The 23,839-nt window shown below is 34.9% G+C and overlaps 3 protein-coding genes across 3 annotated transcripts in view; 2 read left to right on the forward strand and 1 right to left on the reverse strand.

Moving 5' to 3' along the window:
• Nucleotides 1-23,839, forward strand: part of LOC126976493 (dorsal-ventral patterning protein Sog) — a 177,186-nt gene that overhangs the window by 16,420 nt on the left and 136,927 nt on the right. The gene's annotated exons all lie outside the window — the stretch shown is intronic.
• LOC126976500 (uncharacterized) lies at nucleotides 1,931-4,311 on the forward strand. Its single transcript, XM_050824859.1, has 2 exons — nucleotides 1,931-2,343; nucleotides 3,185-4,311. Exons 1-2 carry the CDS (start codon nucleotides 2,054-2,056, stop codon nucleotides 4,065-4,067), a joined length of 1,173 nt encoding a protein of 390 aa, XP_050680816.1. The 5' UTR covers nucleotides 1,931-2,053; the 3' UTR covers nucleotides 4,068-4,311.
• Nucleotides 2,334-4,711, reverse strand: LOC126976508 (uncharacterized). The gene is made up of 2 exons (XM_050824868.1): nucleotides 4,303-4,711; nucleotides 2,334-3,052 (listed from the first exon to the last, which is right to left on the reverse strand). The coding sequence occupies exons 1-2, from the start codon at nucleotides 4,472-4,474 to the stop codon at nucleotides 2,358-2,360; spliced, it is 867 nt and encodes a 288-aa protein (XP_050680825.1). The 5' UTR covers nucleotides 4,475-4,711; the 3' UTR covers nucleotides 2,334-2,357.

Genomic DNA, 23,839 nt, shown 5'->3' on the forward strand with positions numbered 1-23,839 from the left:
TGTTCGTGTCGTCCCTTATTAACATAAAAAATGCTTAATCCATATGCAGGATTCATTATATATAGTTATATAAAAACCATAAAATTTGAAGCATTACTTCAAGACACACGCTAATAAAATAAAAAACACACTTAATCTGTTCTATAACGCAAAAATATATAATTGAGGATGACATAAAAAGACTTCATAAAAATTCGTACTTCGTGGCTTAAGAATCTCCGGACATGGTTCAACCTTAGCACAGGATCCCTGTTCCGAGCTGCTGTGTCGAATATAAAAATAGCACTAATTATAGCCGACCTCCGGTAGGAGATGGCACCTCAAGAAGAATATAAAGACTTAACCTAAATGCGTAACTTTAATCACATTTTAACAGGTATCATCACTGCTGCCGTCTGCTATTAACTATAGCAGGAAGGTATATACAATATAAAATTATAAACATAATTTAATTAAGGAAATAAATTTAATATATACTAAAATGGTATGAGAGTGGCTTGACTGTCTGGTATTCCCTTAATCAGACCAATACCAGGTAAATGAGATAGCGAGTGCGCAAAACCATCAAAAGCCATTTCGATTGGTGCGAATATTTTCTAGTAACGTTTTAGTAAAATACAAGTCCCCAAATTAAATTTTAACTTCAAATATTACCTTTTTTTAGTAATAAAACCTTACAATAAGTTGCTCAAAAGTGTTCCTATATCTTTAGTATAGACAAAATTCATTTTAAATGAAAGACCATGGTTCGTTTTAACTTCTAGAATGTCCCTAAAACTGTTTTGTAAAATACTATATTTTCGCCGCGTTGACTTTGAGTGACAAGGCATAAAATACGATCAAATAATTTATCTAAAAGATAAAACAAAATCTTGGAATAATAAAAGTGACACAATTTATAAATAGAGCGCCTAAAATAACACGTAACAGTTTTCATGCTCCTCTATCATATTTAGTAGTTGATGGCGGATTCTGAGTAATCCCTCTGTGTAAAAGTCACCTTCAGAAAATAAGCATTTGTTTTAGATTTTCGCGTGCATTAGTGACAGTTTGAGTGTTATAAATTACGTGGATTGGCGGATTTGTTCACCTATCATGAGCAAACTATTTCGCTTCTTGAACATTTATAACTTAAACAGAATTCTCTTGTTGATTTATTAGCCGTTCCTATAGCACTTTATGAAATTCAGTATACTTAGTCGACTAAACCAAGTCACGTTTAGACATACTGTCACTTTAGTACTTTATGAAATTTAGTGTAAATAGGCGCCGTTCTGGTACCCATATCTATCTCCGGCATCCTGTGCAAAAGAGCCTCCCACTGGTAAATCTGTGAAAAATTGCTGGATATCCAACTCAAGATTAGCCGAGATTTTACACCAGGATAGCTTCTAACTATATATCAGGCTTATATACTATCTTGTATTGAGTACTGTAGCCATTTTTGCGGTGCCAAATATGTCATAAATGATCTCGCAACTCTAGAACTCAAAGAGCGGAGATGTTGGATAGATAGAGGAGTCGTTGGTTGAAAACTAGTTGCAATGTTTGGGAAACATATGGAAGGTGCCGTGTTTGCCGATTTTTTAAAGATGACTCTGCAAAGAGTGAACCGAGGAGATGAATTATTTCATATCTCCCTCTCCATTCCACCATCGGACGACCAGACGTGGTGCTTTCACTTGTGGCATGTTTATTATATTTATCAATCATGATGCATTTTTCTGCTAGTTTAATTATGTGAAGGCTAAGCAGTGTTTAGTTTGCTAATCTAATAGAACTAAGCAGAAATAGAAAGAATAGTTAATCTTCTAGAACAAAATAATCAGGTTGCGTAACTTGGGCGCGTATATCCTTAAAATTATAGTAGCCTCTTATAAAACACGGCTTTGAGAGCGTTTCTGAATATTTGTTATTATTTATCAATTAAGAGCTAGTTCAGACATGGCGGATTCCGCGCGGATGCAAATCGCGCGGTTCTAAACGCAAGTGTTCAGACAGGCGCGGATGTACATGCGGAGTGCCGTTATTCGCATAGGGTGACAGTCCAATCATGGAAGTCGAAGAAGCAATATGTGTGTACTTGTTGCTCCGTAAAAAAGAAAGAAAGAAGAAACGGCAGTATTGGGTGCATCCAATATTACGCGATCGGTTTACTCATGGTCAGTTTCAGACTTTATATCCAAAATTAAGAAGTTTTGAACCAAAATTCTTCAATTATTTGAGAATGTCGATAAATTCATTTGATGAATTATTAGAAATGATGAGTAAACAAATTGAATCTAATGATACCCATATGAGGTCAAGCGTGTCCCCAGAAGAAAAACTCGTGATCACATTAAGGTAAGATATTTATTTTATACGTCAGAATATATATTTTGTACTATAGAAGACTGTGAATCGTCAGTGCTATTGCATGATAAAGGCGATGGAGACTCTCCTGGTACTATTGTAGAATATCCAGTGAAATATCCTTGTGGGTTTGAATATTGTTGGTTTTGCCAAAATACTGCATTATGCGTGTTTTGCTGGCTCGTGATATGAATAGGCGATGGTAATTTCTGCCCTTTCTGTATTACCTGGAGCAATTCAATTTTAGTAGCCAATCGTTTATTTTCTGGAACTTTCTTTAACTCTTTATACAATGACATGCAAAAAAGTTTATCATCATCATCTTGCTTTGACATACTTTCTTGTATTTGTCTTTGTATTTTATCTCTTGATTCAATACTATTTTCTAATATGTTAGCCAATCGCTCTTCTGAAGTAATTTTAGTTTTCTTCCTTTTATTGGGTACCGGTTGTATTTCACGTGCATTTACAAAATTATCTAGCTTTTGGTCAATGTTCCGAATTTCTTCATTTTTGGCTTCATCTATGTTTGTGATAGTTTCTTTGTTTTCTATCGTCTTCTGAAGAAAAGAAAGCCGGTCGAAATACATGTATTTTGAACCTTTACATGCACCAGAACCAGAAGGAATTGATTTGCCTTTCTTGAATTCCTTATTATAAGCATCACGGATGTTCTTCCATTTTTTTTGTAATGATACACCTGGAACAGAAATCACTATCTTTAACAAATATAAATACAGTAGCGGTTAGGTAATTCAAGACACTCATTATGCTTTAACTAGCGGACCCGGCAGACTTTCAAAACGATACAGATTAATATTTTATTTTTCAGATATCTGGGTACTGGTTGTTCCTTTGGAGAACTACATTACAACTTTCGTCTTGGCAAATCTACAATCACAGGAATTGTCCGTGAAGTATGTGAAACTCTGTGGGAAAAAGTCACAAAAAACGTCATGCCTGAACCCAGCGAAGATATATGGAAGAAAATAGCTAAAGATTTTGAAAAATATGCAAATTTTCCCAATTGCATAGGCGCCATAGATGGCAAGCATATAAGGATTACAAAACCCAAAGATTCGGGTTCTTTGTATTATAATTACAAAACTTTTTTTTCCATAGTACTGTTGGCACTTTGTGATAGTAACTATTGTTTTACTTTCATAGATATCGGATCTTACGGAAAAAGTAGTGATTCTGCAATTTTTAAAAATTCAGCATTTTATAAAAGGTTAATAGAAAAGTCATTACACATACCAAAACCTAAACCAATATCTGAAACAGATCCTAAACCATTGCCATACGTCATAGTTGGCGATGAAGCGTTTGGTTTATCCGAAAATGTAATGCGACCCTATGCAGGTAAAGGGCTATCATATGAAAAAAAAATATTTAATTACAGGTTATCAAGAGCTCGACGTTTTATTGAATGCACTTTCGGAATTCTGGCAAACAAGTGGCGCATTTTTCATAGGCCTATAAACGTGAATATAGACTTTGCCGAAGACATAATAAAGGCCTGTTGCGTGCTACACAATTTTGTTAGAACTAGAGATGGTATACAGTATGAAGATACTTTACATACTGCGCCAATGAGTAATCTTATTACATTACATGCAGGAAGGGGTACACCATCATCATTAAACATTAGAGACAAATATGCTAATTACTTTGTGAATGAGGGTCGTGTAGAATGGCAAGACACGAAAATATGAAATTAAAATTGTTACAGTTCGCGCCAAATAACTAAACTCAAGATGGCGCGTCGCGTTGGTGGGTTGTACATATTACAGTTAATAGCTATACGTTACTGTGGTAACGTGATAGTTTTCCCGCGCTCGTTACGTACCGCCAAACAACGTTATACACATTTCAGTTATTTGGGGTGGACTGTCTATTACAAAACATGTAAACTACCCTGGTAAAATGTATAATTAAATGTCTACTGACCAAAAAGAACCTTCTTTTCCAAAGAATCCTCATTTTCTCCAAAAATCTCCACCAGCTCCTGCCAAGCTCCGTTTTTAATCGTTTTGTTAGAATATTCTGCACATTGGATGTTCCACAAAGCAGGTCTTTTTTCCACCTCATCGATGAATAGCTCGGTGTCGAAGCGATCCATTGTCACCGTCCGATACGCGCGGCTTCCGCGGAGCAACTGAACGCCCTCTAGGTACGTCAAGTAAATAAAACCGAGCGGCGACCGCGCGAATTCATTTTTAGCGGTTGAGCCGCGCGGATTGTCAATCCGTGCGGACAGGTATGAACGATTTGTAAGGCGCTAATGTAATTAGGATCCGCGCGGTTCAACCGCGCGATTTGCATCCGCGCGGAATCCGCCATGTCTGAACTAGCTCTAATAGTTGCCTGATGCTTCTTTAGGGACAGATTGTCAATGAAACTGTTAAATCACCGTTCTCATATTTAGTGTTTTTAGTCTTTTCATTTAAGAAGAATCTACAACTACCTTTAACATCATCTACACTTTAAAATCATCAACTTTTTTTAATTTAATAACGCATTAACGAAACTAACTGAAATGTTATACGCTGCATATTAATATACTAATTAGGATAAACTCATAAATTTTAAGCAGCTAATTGATATGAACACTGCTGTATGTTCACACTAAATATTAGTGCACTTAATTAAAACCAAACAACTCGCTTCCATGAAATTAATCGAGGTCAAAGAATTTAAGTGTACACGTCTCAATTAAATTGGACGCTTGTTACATACAAATCATCAGCCATAAACATGTATTCACTTTGTAAAACTTATTCACAATAGGTGTTTTATGAATGTATAATGCGGCCCGTTTGATTTGACGTTTGTAATCGGTTCGCGCCACTCGCGTTCGGACAATGGGTATTGATTTTGAAAAATGCGAGATAGGAATGTCGTCGGCGCGGATTTGAGCAGGTAGAATTTTTAACGCCTTTATGATCAAATCCTGGCGTGTCATAAGCCACCCACGGGTGCTAATTAAGCTGGTAGCCAATAAAGGCGCCATGCTGACCATATCGCTGTCGGATTATGCGGCGCGAGACACGGGTCGACGGCCTTACGTGATTCAATTGCACACAATACGCCCCCGCGACACCAGTCTCTCCAAAAATGATAGAAAAATGTGGCAAGCGATGTTACCAGACGCAGTTACCAGCGCGTCGCTAGCCGATCGCCCGCGCGATCTAATCGTAACAATCCGTGAAGCACATCCGGAGATTTAGAGGCGCCTGCTCTTAATTGGTCTTGTACGGTTGCCGTGAATTATAGCGCGCCTTAAATTTTTCGTCCCAGTCAATACTGAGAATCAGTAATGTCGCCCTTTCTGTTCGAATTTATTTTATGGAATATTTCGGATCGGGTCCGACGCTCGGGAATTTTGAAAGTATCTCGGTTGATTACTATCTTTATCGGAGATTCGGGTTGGAGATAACGCGGCGTGGCGGTGCTGTGAGTCGCTCAACCCACGTAAAGTCGGTCGCCACTCGCCTCGTTATGAACTTGAATTAAATGAATGACGCGCTTGTATGAATGGGGGGCCGAGGCAATGAATGCGTGTCGGAAGTACGTGTGTTTCAGCACGCTAGCTGATTGCTGAGCGCATGTGCATCCGCTCTACCATGTACCGGCTGCCGACCCACGCGCGCATTGATCCTAGCTATGATCAAATGAACTTTGAACGAATAATTTTAATCCCAGCTAATTTATTCAAACTTAGAACGCATAGATGTAACTGTTATATTCAAATGAATGAAACAATTGCAGCTGCATTCATCAACTTTGAACCTTTTTAGCTCTAGATTCATTCTAATGAACTTAGAACTCTATGTTTGTGCATACTGGGACATTAAGTTTATCCAAAGTATATTTAAATGAATTATGAACGGATAATTGAAATACTAGGTGATCCATTCAAAATACAAATGCATGGACGACACTTTTCTAATGAACTTTGAATTTAAAGAGAAACCTTTACTGACTAATACAACTAACTTAAATTTACAACTAATATTGTAACTTATCGAACCTCTAACTATAATCTAATGAACTTGAACTTCTATAGGGAGGACCCTTACCTATTAATCTAACGAACTTTGAATGCAATGAGAGAACTATATTATAATGAATTTTGAATTTATAGAAGTGCTTTCACTCACTACCTAACGAAATTTAAACGCAATTAATCAACTGTAAGTATATTCCAATGAACTTTTTTTTATATTATAGGAGGACAAACGAGCGTACGGGTCTCCTGTTGTTAAGTGATCACCGCCGCCAACAATCTCTTGCAACACCAGAGGAATCACAGGAGCGTTGCCGGTCTTTAACGAAGGTGTACGCGCTTTTTTTGAAGGTACCCATGTCGTATCGTCCCGGAAACACCCACAAGGAAGTTCATTCCACAGCTTTGTAGTACGTGGAAGAAAGCTCCTTGAAAACCGCACTGTGGAGGACCGCCACACATCCAGATGGTGGGGATGATATCCTAACTTGTGGCGTGAACTTTGAACTTTGAACTAATAGAAGGTCTTCTGCTTACTATTCTTTCGATCTTTGAAGGCAGTGAGGGATCTCCAGCTATATTCTAATGAAATTTGAATTTATAGAATATAAAGGTATGTTTACTTACTATCTAACGAAATTTTAATGTAATGAAGCAACTGTAACAATATTCTATTGATTTATTTAAATTTCTACGCTACGCTCAAAATAAAATAAAAGAATATAATATATATACAGTTATTGGATTAGTTAAGGCGAAGGGTAAGCAGAAAACACGCAAACAAGGCATTTTTAGACAAGTGTATTAGTGAAAATACACCATTTGGAGCTATGAACACTATTTTATCATATAACACATACCCTTAAGGCTTATTTGTAGGTTTCTAATGTTTGCTGTTGGTTATAGTTAGCACTTCAGAGCTATTTTGAACTACCACTTTTCATTGCAGTTAAACAAGTTTTTTCTCGGCATGACGCATTTGTTTAGTACTATTCTTAGAGAAGGTATTTATATAGCTTGTAGTTTTTTTGTGTAGGTACATTTATTCAGATTAGTAATAATGAGAATTGTAAGCATATAAACTGTTTGCGCCTGTTAAAAATTTTACGACTTCCACGCAAGAATTTTGAAAATGATGGCTTTGTTACATAGATCGCGGGCTGGCAGCCGTGAACTGATATCGCTCAAGGTCGCTAGCATTTAGTGTCGCCTTAAATATAAAAAATGAGGGCAGCGCAGGACCGATCGTCGTGAAAATCTTTGGGGGAGGCCTTTGTCCAGCAGTGGACTTCTTCCGGCGGATATGATGACGATGAAATATTAAAATACTCTCATAGAGGGTATTAGAGTCATTATAACAAGAATATATATCAAAAATAAATTAGATCAAGGTGCCCACAATTGAAACCGTCATTGATTAGTAATGTATGACATAAATTTTTGGTGAAAATTATCAAACCTTAACGTGATATAATTGTATCATTATCTAGATTAATCTCAGGAAATCGATTTTATCTGATTAAGTTTACAGGTACCTAATTTAAATCGTAGTTTTCGATGGAATGTTTTAATTAATAACAATAACATGCATATTCCATGTCTATTTTCGATCAAGTCTTCAAATAATAATGTATCGCATAACAACCCGATTATGAGAATTTGCAGAGAATTTAATGAAGTGTGTGCTGATTTTGATATATTCTTTACAAATATAAACTTGTTTAAAAATACTCTTTATAGAACTTGCTAGTTTACGTAAAATAATTTAATTTTCATTAACACACTTAAATTTCGTCATAATGTAACTTCTGTTGTGTCCACTTATTATTTTTTACTGTATTTGGTGAATGATGTGTACAATTTTAATTGGATCTCAGGATCATAAAAATATGCTGTAATTGTTATTAGATGATAGTTTTATCTTGTTATCTGTTATTGTACCTACTTCTAAATAAATAAATACATAAATATAAACTATTTTCTTTAATAACGCTATTTGTACACATTTAACTAACCAAAAAATCAGTACACCGCTCATAGTTATATATATACAAGTACGATTTTATAAAAGAATCATCATAAATGGAATTTTCGATCAGGCCACGTGTTTTGACGCGAGTTTAGCATTTTATACCCATCCCAAGCTCAATGACGATATAGAAGTTTTCGCTTCAAAAATTACCTCACAAGCTGAATCATACATTAGTAATATACGAGTAATAATTATAATGAAAACTATTGATAATTTTAAGTGACTTAACAATTGTAACGCCAATAGAATATAGAACGTAGGGATATAAAGCCTACGACGACCTGTATAGCCGAGTGTTTAGCGATTATACCTGCAAAGCTAGAGGTCCCGGGTTCGAATCCCGGTAGGTGCAAGCATTTATATGATGAATATGGATGTTTGTTTCCCAGTCATGGATGTTTTAATGTATTTATGTATGTTTAAGTAGGTATATTGTATGTTTAGGTAGGTTGTAATATATCGTTGTCTTGCAACCCATAACACATGCTATATGCCTAATTTGGGGCAAGATAATTTGTGTAAAAAGTGTGTCAATATTATTATTATAAAGAAGAGAAGCATACATTACATTATATACTTAATGAACTAGAACACAATTTAGAAGCGTTAGAACGCGAACAAGATAAACAAAACACAATAGGAATTATTTTTAATTGACTGGATCTAAATTTACTTTTATCTGACTATAGATAACACGAGGATTTATCTATTGTGGCATATCCTCGTTTAAATTAGACTTAGACCACAAATAAGTTATATCAGAGTTCACACTTATTAAGAGTTTTGTACGAACAATAACAGAAAAATTATGAAAATATTTTAATGACATTTCGTATGAGTTTTGGCAGACATTGTCTTATGGAGCAAGTAGTGTTGATAAAGAAAGACGTTCTTTCTTATTTGTTTTATTAATTGTTAATTAATTTAGTAGTTCTTTCTTCTCTTATCTAGCTGTGAAGTGATTGAATGCGATGTGCTTGTAATATACGACTGAATGGAACTCTTGCAGCTTCAAATATTTTTTAGTTTCTTTGTAATTTTTTTTAAGGATCGTTGCCAGCCCTTAAGGCGACACTAAATGCCAGCGACCTTGAGCGATATGAGTTCACGGCTGCCGGCCCGTCATCTATGTAACAAAGCCAATATTTTCAAAATTCTTGCGTGGAAAACAGTTTATATGCTTACAATCCTCGTTATTTACTACTAATCTGAATAAATTAACCTACACAAAAAAGTACAAGCTATAAGAATTACTTTTCTGAGAGAAGTACCAAAAAAATGCGTCACGCCACGCCAAAAAACTTGTTTAACTTCAAAGAAAAGTTGTAGTTCAAAAAGGCACGGCAGTGTTAACTATAACCAACAGCAAGCATTAGCAACCTACAAATGAGACTTAAGGATATGTGTAACAGGATTAAGTAGTGTTCATAGCTCGAAATGCTATACTTTCACCACAAAACTTGTCTAAAAACACCATGTTTGCGTGTTTTCTGCTTACTCTTCGCCTTAAGGAACGTATGCGCGCTTTTGTTGAAAGTATCTGATAGTTTTCTGAATGCCGCACTATGGAAGAACGCCTAACATCCAGTTGGTGGGGGAATTGGGGATGTCAAAGTTTCTGTCGTATCGTACGAGAGTGCTAGTTGGGTGCTCTCAGCTCTGGATACCATGATGTATGTGAAGGTATCCATGTCATATGGACCTGTTCAAGAAATATGTTCAATACATAGATTGGTTGCATGAACTCCTTACTCACAATCTGTATGTGTGACGTTCCAGATGAACTGTGGAATTAACTTCCTTCTTTCGTATTAGGTGGCATAAATAAAGTAATTTAACTCTTCAGCAAGAAATCCGTGTTGGAGCCGCTCATAGAAGAATACTGATTCCCCAAAAATTCCCATTCCCTTTTCTATAAGGCAATCTTTTCAAGCTCCTAAAAATCTTACCTAGTTTTCTTCTGACCATTTGGTCCTAGTATTTCAGAATTTAACTTTCAACAATCTCTGTTGCTATTGTTTTCTTATTCATTCTTAGTTACTATAGTTACATTACAGAATTACAATAATATTAATGTTTTAAGACTTTGGTTGCGTCACGATATAAGCCTAACCTGCATGTGTTATTATGAAAGTATGACGTCATCATGTCACCCGAGATTTAAACTTTATATTGTCGTTTGCGCTTAAAGGGACACTGCTGGTAAACAGTTATTTTAAAGGTGTACTTGATTTTGTATGTTGTAATAATGTAATTACTACTGTGAACATTAAAATTTCGTACTCGTAATTTAAGAAGATTTGGCAAAGATAAGGGTTAAACAATTTGAGTTCTATACTAGTGAAAATTTCATATCAACACCGACTTTGACGAAATCATGTAAATAAAATTTTAAAAACAAAATTTTATGAACGATGAGGGACTCAAACCCACAACTTCCGGCGTTCCGTGCCGGTGCTCTAACCAACTGAGCTATCCGTTCGAGTGACGCATCGTCATAAAATCTTGTATGCTTTGTTCAACTCTCAGGTTGTGGCTTCATCTACAGAATCTACTTTATAGTTGATAACCTGCTCAACCCCAATATTTGCATATAAGGAAATTGACTTGAGATGTCGCTCTTGTAAATCTAAGCAATTTGTTATGTTTTTAAAGTGATAACCCTCACTTCTAGGATTAATGCACAGGCAGGCATCGTTCATAAAAATTTGTTTTTCAAATTTGATTTGATTTGATTCGAGGCCTGCCTCGAACCTAAAATGAAATAATGTAACAAAAGAGGACTAAACAGTTCTATAAATATTTCCTATGAGTAAAGCCCACTAACAGTGTTAACATAGTTTGATTGGTCTTGGTTCATTATGCATTCCGAAGAATTTCGCATAATTATTATTTCCGCACGTGATACTCCGTTGCAGTACCGTGCTTTAGAACTACAACACTACTGCAAACGTTCGATTATCTATGATGATTTGTTTTTAAATAACCTTTGTGTCTTCATTGCTATTAGTTGTTATAACTTTAAATTAATAAAAATTAGTGTTTGGTTACTTTGTAATATGCATTTTAAATGTCGCTGTTTATGGCAGCTTGAGGCTGTCCTTAAAATATGGTTAGGGAGCGATGGTTCGTCCTGGGGTGACTAGTCGATTCGGAAGGACAAAATTTTATCGTTGAATCACTACTTTATCTCATTTGTATCTTTCGTGAAATACTTTATTTGTTTCGGTATGTGTATAGGCCGATGTTTGAAATTCTATTAACTGTGTTTCATATTTTTATTCCGGTGTTGGATTCATGTTTGTTCGCTTGGGGATGGAGATGATAGGGCCTTGGTGTTCATCAGCACATAAACTCGTTGAGAGTTGTCTTGGTGTCATATGTAACTGACAGTTGACCCAAAGACTGGCACGTGCCTCTGTCAGGCGATAAGTTTAGCCTAGTTTTTATTTATATTATTTAAACACGATACATATATTGGATGCAGGACCTTACAAACTAATTTATTTTGTATATTACAGCCATTATAAAATACTCTATTTGATTGAAAAGAGTGGCCGTTGAGCTTCTTGTATGTTCTTTGTAATGTTCCTCGTTTGCTCACGAGTAAAACAACTAATCTTTACTGTGTAACACTACACCCGGACACGTCCGCACGCAAGCAACAGCCGATTAGAACTGGCCTTCCGCTGTACTGAACATTCGTTATATAGTACTGAACGTTACACGGTTAATGTCACTGTCGATGTCGTGACAGTGACAATGATAGTTAACACATACTCTGTTAAGACTAGATGTCAGTACCCTACATTCTTCTTACGAGCTTAACCTTTTTTAGAACATATAGTAGATTCAGTAATCAACCAGAAATATATATAGTGACGATACAAAAGCGCTTAATTTAAGCCTAATAGAATAAAGTTTATTCGACTTTGACTATACTTTCTGTTAACTTACTCAAGAACAAAACGGACCGAGGCAATAGGAGTACTAGGAGAGTATAAATTCTCCAATTAGCTCCGTAAGATAAATAACTGTAAGTGCCGTTTGAATGTATTGAGTATATAATGCGTGGAAGTCGGAAGAGTGTTGAGTGAAAATGTTTACGATACGAGTATAGTGAGTGAAGCGATTATGCATTTGTTGACGCAATTAGGTTCCACGGCGTCCGTGATTCATAGCCGCTGGAATATTTTGTGTTTCGTAACCCGTTTTAGTTCATATTTTGGACTATTTATCAACAAACGAGGTGGAATGTTACATTCCAACGTCCCAGTCATAATGTTCAATATTATCAGCGTAAGTTCCAAATACCCTGAATGGTTTCCGTAACAGAATACGTAGAACCGTTGACTATTACTTTGTACTAGTAAAATATTATATAAAAATATATTTCTTTGATATTCGCCAACAAGGTATACTAATGCAAACACAGCATAGTACAACTAACTAACTTAACTACTACGGAGATAGAACTCTGAAAAAACGCCTACCTTATCTATTAAACAGCTTGCCTGAGCACATCCGACTAGAAACCAGTAAAAGAAAATTTAAAACTAAACTTAAGAAATATTTACTGTCAACACTGCCTTAAAATTAAAATTAGATTATTTTATTATATTTTTATCAATATTATGTTAATTACACTTGTATAAAATCAATGTTCTAATAATCATTAATGTATTACAAGAGACTTGATCCTGCAGACAAACTGTTCAAACAGTTTTGCGGGGCTATGTTAGCTTTTATGATTCTTTCTGTAAATGATTAATAGTATAAATAAATAATAAAAAAAAATAACAACAATAACATTTATATGGTATATCATGGTCATATGATGCCTCAGTTAAAGGCGAAAATGACATGCTATTCAACTAAATTGAGGCACAAAATAAAATCAGAACTGTAATGTATACATCTATGATTATAATCTTAATATAAGTTCATCCCACCCGTGAAAGAACCGTTTTTATATATTTTTTAAAATTGTGTAAATTATTATCAAATAGCTATGCAAACTTCATAGTGATGACTGTTATACTCCCTGGTAATTCTATTCAAGGGAGGGTAATAACCTAAATTAAATCCTGCATAGTTACAGAGAAAAGGATCATATTTCTTACGCGCTCTTGGTTGAGGTTTTTGGTACAGCGAAGTTCCAGCGTATCATCAATTTTTTTTTTAATATCTGTTCCGGAGACCTGTATTTCGTGAGATTAATCGGCTAAAAACTTGAAAAAAAAAAAACAATAATTTAGCACGGACTAGTAAAACAATAAAGACTCCGTGTCACCTTAAATAACAGTGTAGCACCAAAACAAGCCGATTAACGTGTAAATACATAGCCCTACGCACAGACTACTACAGGCGGATAGGCGGCCATTACGAGAATTGTCATCGTCTGTGACTGATCAGTTTTCGTCTCAATAAAATATTTTAAAAATGCCGTCGTGCGTTGTGTAAAAATGAAAAAACGATACTGTATGTATTTGTGGCCATATATGATTATTTAAGGGAGAAAAAAAATGTGCAACTAGTATCCCCCGTAACCGCACACACACTAGCATAACGGTGCTTCACTTGCTAATATCACGGCGCAGAGTCCGTCTTTTTTTACTCCTCCATGTAATTAACATTGAATTTGTGATGATTACTCAGAGTTTTATACTGTTAATATATTATAAATTGTAAATAAATTCTGAAATTTTATTATTAAAATACGAACTAGATTGTAAATTATATTAGGCACTTATATTCGACAATGTTCTATATAAACAGACAAATTAGATCTTATAGAAACAAAGATGAGATATGGAACATGCCACAAATTACACCGTAATAACTTTCGACTGCTATATATACTCCAGTTGTTTGAAATATTCTTGGTCAATATAAGCAGCAATGTGAAATACTTATTCAGTTCAGATTTGATTCGGACAGCGACAGTTGATACACAACTAAGGAGTAAGGTGTGCTTACATTGTCTTTAAGCACACTTTTTCCGTTCCACTATCAGACTGCGAATGATATCAGATAGAACATCATATTATATTACATGATTATTGAACCTTTCTGTCATTATCCAAAATGGCGTATCTGGATCTGACGCAACTGTAAAAGTTAAAACTCAACATATATTTGGCGCTGAGCAAGACCGCCGAAATATCTGAATGGTTATTTATGTAACGCGATTTGATTTTATAATCATAATGAAATTTTATTAAAATCGTAAGCACTTACGGTACAAAAATAAAGGCATTATATCTTTTTCCACTATATCTGAATTATGACTGAGTTATATTTCGTAGGTAGAAATACATATTTTAAAAATTATAAGTTCTTTAGACGCGTTGAGCACTTTCTAGAGTGGAAAACATAACGAAAAGGTCACGTCACCCACATGGAATGAATGAGCAATATATTGTAATCTATCAAATTATCTGTATAATTGTTGATCGGAGTTAGATGTAACAGCCTGCTGCGTTGGTTATGTAGGACTCACAAAAGCCTACGTGCCTTTACCCCCTTAGCACCACCTGAGGTTGGATTTGGGCATACGACCGCTAAGCTTTCATCGGAGCCGACCTCTCTTGGGGTAAGAGAGGCGCAAGCGGCACTCCGTTGGGAGTTTCCGCTGTGCGCTGGGATATAGCACACAAGGTGCTATCTAATTGGGGCTAGTAACATCGGAAGAATGATCACAAACGGGGCGAGAAATAGATGTATTAATAAAACAAATATTGATGCCTTTCAAGATTATGAAACTTTATATTTTGATTCTACGATTAATCTAAAAATCCGAAATCCGAAAAATTTAAAGAAAATTTAACGTTTTCATTATCAGTGTCTTCATTGACTAAAAAATAGAGGACGGGTTTCAAAATGGCTGCCAGGTAATTTAAAAAATGTTTCTTAAACAAAAGTATTTTAAATTTACATAGTTTATATCGTATACGAGGGTATGGAACCCTTCATTTGAGAGTCCAATTAGCACTTGAAGGTTTCTTTATTTATGACTTACTGTCCAAGCAATCCGTGGTACACGTTTTAGATCCTCATGGTGTCCTGGTAGGACATGAACAAATGCATGCCAGCGCTGCTGTAATTTTACGGCCGTTCCCAATATACTATCTACAGATAGAGATAAATTACTACCTTCTACTGTCAGTAATTAGCTGTCAATAATCTGAAGCTGTCCCAATATACCCGATCAGTCATTCTTATCGCCTTATATTGGGACGCGTGAATTGCAATTTCCATACAAACTTCTATTGCTGGTAAGCTATACGTCGTCCCAATGACAGACAGCGTGTACGGATAAGGTGATTAACCGTAGATAAGTTACCATTTTTATCTCAAGTAAGACATAGACTGAATATTGGGATTGGACGCTAGTCGGCAACTATTGGGCAGATAGAGTACAACCAAGGCGATCGTATGAGATACTGATAGGATTTCTCCTAGAAAGAAGAAGTGTAAGTTTAATTTAACTATAGCTAATTATATTTGGTACAAGCATTAGTCAAGTAACAAGAACAAAAAGGGTGACATGATTGACAATGTCTTGATTGAACGCTGCATCAAATTCGAATAACAATCAATGATTTAGGGAGGAGGGGTGGAGGAAATTTTTCCTGGATATTAATCCAGGGATTACCTAAAACATGACCGTTTGATGCTGTGTTTAATAACAACTTTAGTAAAATGAAAAAGTTGCTTCGAAAAATACATCTGATTTTAAATTATATGGAGAGTAAAGTGCATTGATTTATTTTAATTAAAAAATCTAAGGGGTCTTTTTTAATATAGACCGTAAATTTATTTCATACTTTTTAATGCATGTTATTTATTAAGCTATTGCATAGCTTCTATCGCTGGCCTTGAGCGTGAAGACCGAATCTAGAAATTCCGTAACGAAAATAACCTAACACTTACTTACTAGATCTATATAGATATTTCGCCACGGCCATTACAGTTGCCGTGGAACAGCGGTTATCACGTATGCTTTTTGAGCAGAAGGTCCCAGGTTCGAGCCTTTTTATTATAAATGTATTAATAATACTTAAAGGCCGGCAACGTGTGAGCTCTTGTTTAACGGATGTCCATGGTCGGTTACCTTACCACTTCCTATCACTTGAGCATTTTGACGTTTGCCCTCTCTAATATAAAAAAAACCTCTGGTGGTAGGTACGCCTAGTTCATCCCAACATACAATCATCCAGTCAACCTCATTTCATTCATCCCCTGTAATGATCATATCAAATCTATATATATAAAAATGAATTGCTGTTCGTTAGTCTCGCTAAAACTCGAGAAGGGCTGGACCGATTTGTCTAATTTTGATCTTAAATTAATTGTGGAAGTTCAGAGAAGGTTAAAAGGTGAATAAATATGAAAATGCTCGAAATTAAATAAAATCAACGATTTTGTTTTTACTTTGATGTGCCCCCGTCGTTCAGAAATCAAATTGAAAGAATAGTTAAAAATGAATAACTAATTAGAATCTTTGTTTCTCAGGAGGTAAAAAACGAACTTTATTATAGCTACCTATACTTAGTGGATTAACTACAGCTGTAGTTAACAGCGATGGCAATATAACGTTTGCTGGGTCAGCTAGTAAAATATAAAATTGCCTAAAAACAAAGTTGTGTCATCGCTAAACTAATAGAAATAAAAGCAATTGTCATGATAATTGTTTCGCTCAACACATTTTTTTCTTTTATGATTGCTCCAGTAAATTGTCACAGTAATTACAATAAGAAAAACTACATATCGCAAAGGTAAACGTTGATAAAGCTGACGTATTTTATTTGTATATTCGCAACAACGAGGCAATCATATTGAATTTTCTCAACATTTATTTGCGATTAGCCTAATTAGCTTTACAGATTGCGTAGTCATGCATATAAGAACCGATATGTAAGTACAAATATACCACTTATAATCCAGGCTCAATAAATATTTATTTTCTCGAAGAGCGCGTCAAATGCACTCACTGTCGCTTCCTTTTGGCGCCAAATGTCAATTTTCTAGAGATTACCCATCATCGGGCAGCCTCAACAAACAAGCCAGTTAAAGACTGTTCACGCGATACGGCTTCTTGTAACGCGTACAAGTTAAGCCGACAATCGCTTGCAAATGAATGTTTGCTTACAGAACGAGTAATGGATCGCCACTCTTCTCAATCGCACGCAAAACGTGTTTATGAATAAACACCAGTGTTACTGCTTACTTTCATAACTAAGTGCGAAATGCAAGTGCAGGATATCATTCAGCCGTAAAAAATGATAAAACGTTTTGATGAGGTGGTCAATCGTAATATTGTGTGCTTTTGAAGTGATTTCATCGCACCGAGTCGTTGATTGAATGCAATAATATTGTATGTTTTCTTTGAACCAGGGCTTGTGGTTTATTTAATAATATTTTTTATTAGGGTTCCGTAGTCACACGGCAAAAAACGGAATCCTTATGGATTCGTCATGTCTGTCTGTACGTCCGTATGTCACAGCCACTTTCTCCGAAACTGTAAGAACTATATTGTTGAAACCTGGTAAGTTGATGTATTCTATGAACCGCAAAGATTTTCACACAAAATAGAAAAAAAAGCAATAATTTTTTGGAGTTTTACGCTATATTTTCGTCCCGTGAAAGTACACACTATCCAACTTTCTAAAAAAAAAAATCAAAGACAAGTTGCAAGCAAGTTGGATTTCTTTGATGAAAATAATGATGAAAGATATATTGGAACAATATTATTTAAGTATATAATTTTGTGTATGTTTAGACTTTGCTTAAGTTTCACAATCAATATTCAGCAGTATTTAAAAAAAATTGATCTATTGCCAGTCAGATCCTTAATTAATAATTATTAAACATTAATAATACTTTCATGGTGGCCATTTTGAGAATAGCCATTTGATTTTTAGAATGAAAACTTCTTTAGGCGCGTTGGGCTATATATGGTAGAGGGACATATGTTACGGTTTCGCGTTACCGACATGCTAATGATTCGCGCATACGATAAAAAAATAATAAAAATATATATATATAGTAAGACGCTTTTTGGACGGGTGAAATGTCGTGACATGAGTTCGCGTCACCGAAATGCTTGTTGCAATAGAAATACTGCTTTGTAACTATACAGCTGACGTATTGTGCAACATTAGTGATATGTATATCATTTTTTAAATATCTTATAAGGGAAATTGAATGGATTTGAACATACTGCACATCGAGCGCATTCGTAAATTTGCATACACCTAATGCAAAATAACATATATGGTTCTCTCATGGATGCTTTTGTAAGAACTGGACCAAATTGATATGGAACCACATGGAAAGCACCAAATAAAAAAAAAGAATTATCAAACTTAGTTCATCCAGTCGAAAGTTGTGAAGTAATGTGTGAAAAAATATGTAGACGAATTGAGAACCTCCTCCATTTTTAAAGTCAGTTAAAAAGACATGCTGATAGCAAGCATATTTAAAGGAAGATAATCTTAATATAAAAGGCATACAAGGCATAAAAGGCATTTATTTTCTCAAAATTGATTCCTTTAGAATTCTTTTTGATGTCATTTCTTATACTACTAGATATTACTACCGCTTCGGAAACAAATGGCGCTCTGAGAGAGAAGAAGCGGCGCAAGAAACTCTCCCAGCATTCTTTTTTCTGCGCTCTTTTCAATAAAAAGATAGAGAGTTTGTTCTTCAGCAACGTTGAGTATTGAGTATTGAATTTTTTAACAATTATAAACCAATAAAAACATGTTTTTAGGATTCAAAACTATTTAATCTATGTAATATACTCCGTTATACATATCTTGTTAAATAGTATTCATGAAGTTAAATGACAATTTTATAGAACGCCACAGAGTCTGTATACGGTATCATATAATATAACATGTTTTAATAAGGAGCTTTTCTAAATCGACTTCGAAGAGGATAACCTGTACTGGCTGGTTGCCTGGTTAGTACACTTGCTCTCCCTACTTGGTTATCAGCTCCTGTTTCACTTAATTACCGCGTTAATACATACGGGCAGTTCGGGGGCCATATAATTTATATTACTAACTAGCTGACCCGACAGACTGTTGTTCTGTATATAATAAATAAAATAATGTTTTTACATGAATTTGTCAATAATATATCATAACATCAAAAATTACTTCGTAAAATATGCACCCTGCTGTCGTAATGAAATTGTTTCACAGCAGAACTGTCAAATCGTGCGTCAATAAATTCTCTCATAGAAATTATGTATGGAAAAACAAATTTGTTGTTTTTATTTAATTTAGCAGCATTTTCCTATTTCTTCACCTTTTAAACCTTCTCTGGATTTCCACAAATAATTCAAGACCAAAATTAGCCAAATCGGTCCAGCCGTTCTAGAGTTTTAGCGAGACTAACGAACAGCACCATTACTTGTAAATAACCAACTGATTTATCTGTTACTAAGCAAAAAAAGTATGTGTGTACTTATGTATGCACACAAGAAGTTATACTTCTTTGGCGAAAAAAAGCAAAAAGCCTTAAAATTATTTATTGCTCCTGCTATTCTACTTTCTTTGTAGAAAGAACAATATTGTAAAAATCTTGCAAAGGCTTGGCTTTGACAATTAATTATTAAATAACGAATACGGTTTGAAACCTTTGCCTGTCCTAATAATGGACGAAGAAACCAAAAAAAAAAAACGAATGTCGCATACGTCAGAAAATTTTAAAAACAAACTTCACCTGTTACTTTTGTGTTACAGTGATGCGCATATTAAACATTGGACTCTCATAATATTTTATATAACGCGCCTAAAGAAGTGTATGTTCAAAAATAATGTTAATAAAATTTGAAAAGCAAATCATTGACAAATTATGATTACTTAAATTGTATGCGTGTGGATGTACTCACACACACATACGAACGAAGTACTTGGCAATTCTCAATGCTATTCATAAATCGGTAAGCAAACGTGACCTCGTATCTTTTCATTACAAACGAAATATCTAGTATTTTTATGTTGTTAGTTAGTGATTATTGTGTCCATAATCTTAGGAAGGATTTGTATAATGATTAAATAAATAAAAATTACTTTCTCGAATGGGTGGTAGTTTTTGATATTCAATAGGTGATTCCATATTCTATTTTCATATGAATAATTATATTATTATTACTATCAAATTATAGTAAAAAGCCTTGCGTCTCTTGCAAATTACAAATTTTATTTGTCAGGTGAAGGCTTCTCAGGATTGAACTGGAGGGAGTTCAATCCTGAGAAGGGAGTTCAATACTGGGGGAGGGAGGTTTTTTGTACAGGATGCCGACTAGATTATTGCTACCACAACGGCGCTATTGTGTTCCGGTCTGAAGGGCGCCGTAGCTAGTGAAATTACTGGTCAAATGAGACTTAACATCTTATGTCTCAAGGTAACGAGCGCAATAGTGACGCTCAAAATATTTGGGTTTTTGAAGTATCCTGAGCGGCACTGGATTGTAACGGGCAAGGTGTATCAATTACCATCAGCTGAACGTCCTGCTCGTCTCGTCCTTTATTGTCATAAAAAAACTAGCTAGAACCAATTTCTAACAATCGCCTGAATAATTCCATCTTCTTGAGGACCTTTCCACGCGGTCACTATTTAAGTCCATTTTTAGTCTTGCAGACGTGCCACATCGCCCTCCCGCTTCCGTCAGTTCCGTATTGTTTTGTGACTTTAATTTTTAAAGTGACGTTTTTACTACATCGGCTTAAACTTTTTCGTCTGTGTGTTGCATGTCGCGTGACGGTTGGGCGGCGCCTATAGTTCGCAGCAGCTGACCGTGTAGTGTATACACTATTACTTATTTCCACGCTATTTTGTTTGTTTTTTAATATGTGTAAATAATCTTAATAATTGTTAAATATTATGTATTTCGCACTCTCCCTGATTAAAAAATGTTGATTGAAAAGTGTTGGGAGTTATCAGTCACCCCATGTAAACTGTATATGTATATATACATGAAAAATAATTGAAAGTATTCAAATTTCATTCATTTTAATCCTCTTCAATTAATATTTTTAACCAGGACTAAGACACAGAGAAAAAAAAAAATTAGTTGGAGACTTAGTCCACTTTTATTATTTCCCATTCTCATTCGAATTTTCCAAGTATAAAATTAAGATTGATAAAGCGATTTTTATACCCTTAATGGTATATTATTCCAAAAATTTTAAGTTAAATGTCTATAATGTGAATAAAAGTTTCACTTTTACCGTGGTTTCATAAAACCACACAATCCTTTTTTTTATATGTATTAAAAGTCGTCCATAAGTCATAGAAACACAAGATATATGAGCCATGTTTTATTTATCAATAATTACAAGACACATAAATTATGTCGAATACCATTAATCTGATACTCTGACTCTTGTTTGATATTTTAAAAAATAACATAAACAATGACTGAATTTGTAATACATTTCATCACTTTATTACATATTTTTAAATTTCTTCACTCCTTCTTGTAATCGTTCACTATCGGCCATTCCCAATGTACTATCTACAGATAGAGATAAATGACTACCTTCTACTGTCTGTAACTAGCTGTCAATAAACTGAAGCAGTCCCAATATATCCGATAAGTCATTCTTATCGCCGTATATTGGGACGCGTGAATTGCAATTTCTATACAAACTATCGCTGGTAAGCTATACGTCGTCCCATTGACAGACAGCATGTACGGATATGGTGAGTTACCGTCAAAAAGTTTATTGGGACAAAAAAGTCAACGATAGTTATGATTTTTTTCTCAAGTAAGAGATAGACTGAATATTGGGAACGGCCGTAAAAAGGCATGAATATTTTCGCATAGTTCGTAAGAGTTTTGTTTAGATTGTAATTGAGTAGTGTTGACGATGAACTTAGGAAAGCTTTGAAGCCAGTATGAAAATAGATCCTTTGGCAGCAGTGCATGTACAAAGACATCATTCTATCAAACGCGGCAAAAATAAAACTGATATAAAATTCATTTACGCAGCGCGTAAATCCTCAACGCCGCACACTGTCAAAATATTGTCAAAGCGAATTCCTCGCATCCAATATATTATGATTTTCTACTTGGCAATAATCCTAGCGATTTATTTAGAGTTCAGTAGATATTAAACCACATTCTGTTTATGTCTAGCCGAGTCACCCTTGTACAGACAACGGTTGTTGAACCTTATATTAATACAAAACCAAAGCAAACGATTTTATCTTCGTTCTACATTCATACGAAGAACTTTAGCAAGCTTTCAAATTTTGTGAAAAGTCATAAAAGGCATTTATTTTCTCAAAATTGATTCCTTTAGAATTCTTTTTGATGTCATTTCTAATAACTATTAGATACTACTACCGCTTCGGAAACAAATGGCGCTCTGAGAGAGAAGAATCGGCGTAAGAAACTCTCCCAGCGTTCTTTTTTGCGCTCTTTTCAATAAAAATATACAATATTGTACAGTCATTTCTATTGCTATAAAATAATCACAATCTAGTCCCAGGCTGTCCGATCATTTAGATACTCAGCAGTGGAGTAATAGGATTTACGACAGAGCCATTTTTTTTATAAAACATTTAAGTTTATTTATAGATAATGCCTGAATTGTGGCTGGGCCTTTATTATAGAAGTATATATACATTTACCCTTAAAGCTATTATGTATCTTATGAAGCCTACTAGAATTACTTACAAGCAATCCCTTATTTCTAGTGTTATAATGTCCCTAAAATCTATTTCGCTGTAAATCATTTGTAAAATACGTTTACATTATTCTTTTTTAGATATACATTTGAAATGAAGAAATTATACTGTTGTTTAAAATAAATTATTGAAAATATGATATTAATAGTTAGTTAAACTACCGCTTAAGACAATGAGTTCTACGATGATTTTTCCAGAGACCTGCACAAAACTGTAAATACCAGTGGGAGGCTCATTTGCACAGGATGCCGGCTAGATTATGGGTACCACAACGGCGCCTATTTCTGCCGTGAAGCAGTAGTGTGTAAGCATTACAGTGTTTTGGTCTAAAGGGCACCGTAGCTAGTGTAATTACTGGGCAAATGAGACTTAACATCTTATGTTTAAAGGTGACGAGCGCAATTGTAGTGCCGCTCAGTTTTTGGGTTTTTCAAGAATCCTGAAAGTCACTGCATTGTAATGAGCATTGATACGCCTATTAATTACCATCAGTTGAATGTCCTGCTAGTCTCGTCCCGTATAGGTATAAAAATAATACACACGAAGAAACTTACATAGACGAGCATGACAGCTCGCAGAAGTTTTTACTTCAATAACGACCAGTATCACTTGAAGACACGACCTTAAGTAATAAAGAGAATGACCCAATAGAAGAGGCCTGATTATGACTGTTCATTGTCAGTACATTTATGAAAATTTAATATACGTTCACAAAAATCGTCACCTTTTTGCTC

Source organism: Leptidea sinapis, chromosome 41 (assembly GCF_905404315.1).
Source record: "Leptidea sinapis chromosome 41, ilLepSina1.1, whole genome shotgun sequence".
Classification (NCBI taxonomy): domain Eukaryota; kingdom Metazoa; phylum Arthropoda; class Insecta; order Lepidoptera; family Pieridae; genus Leptidea; species Leptidea sinapis.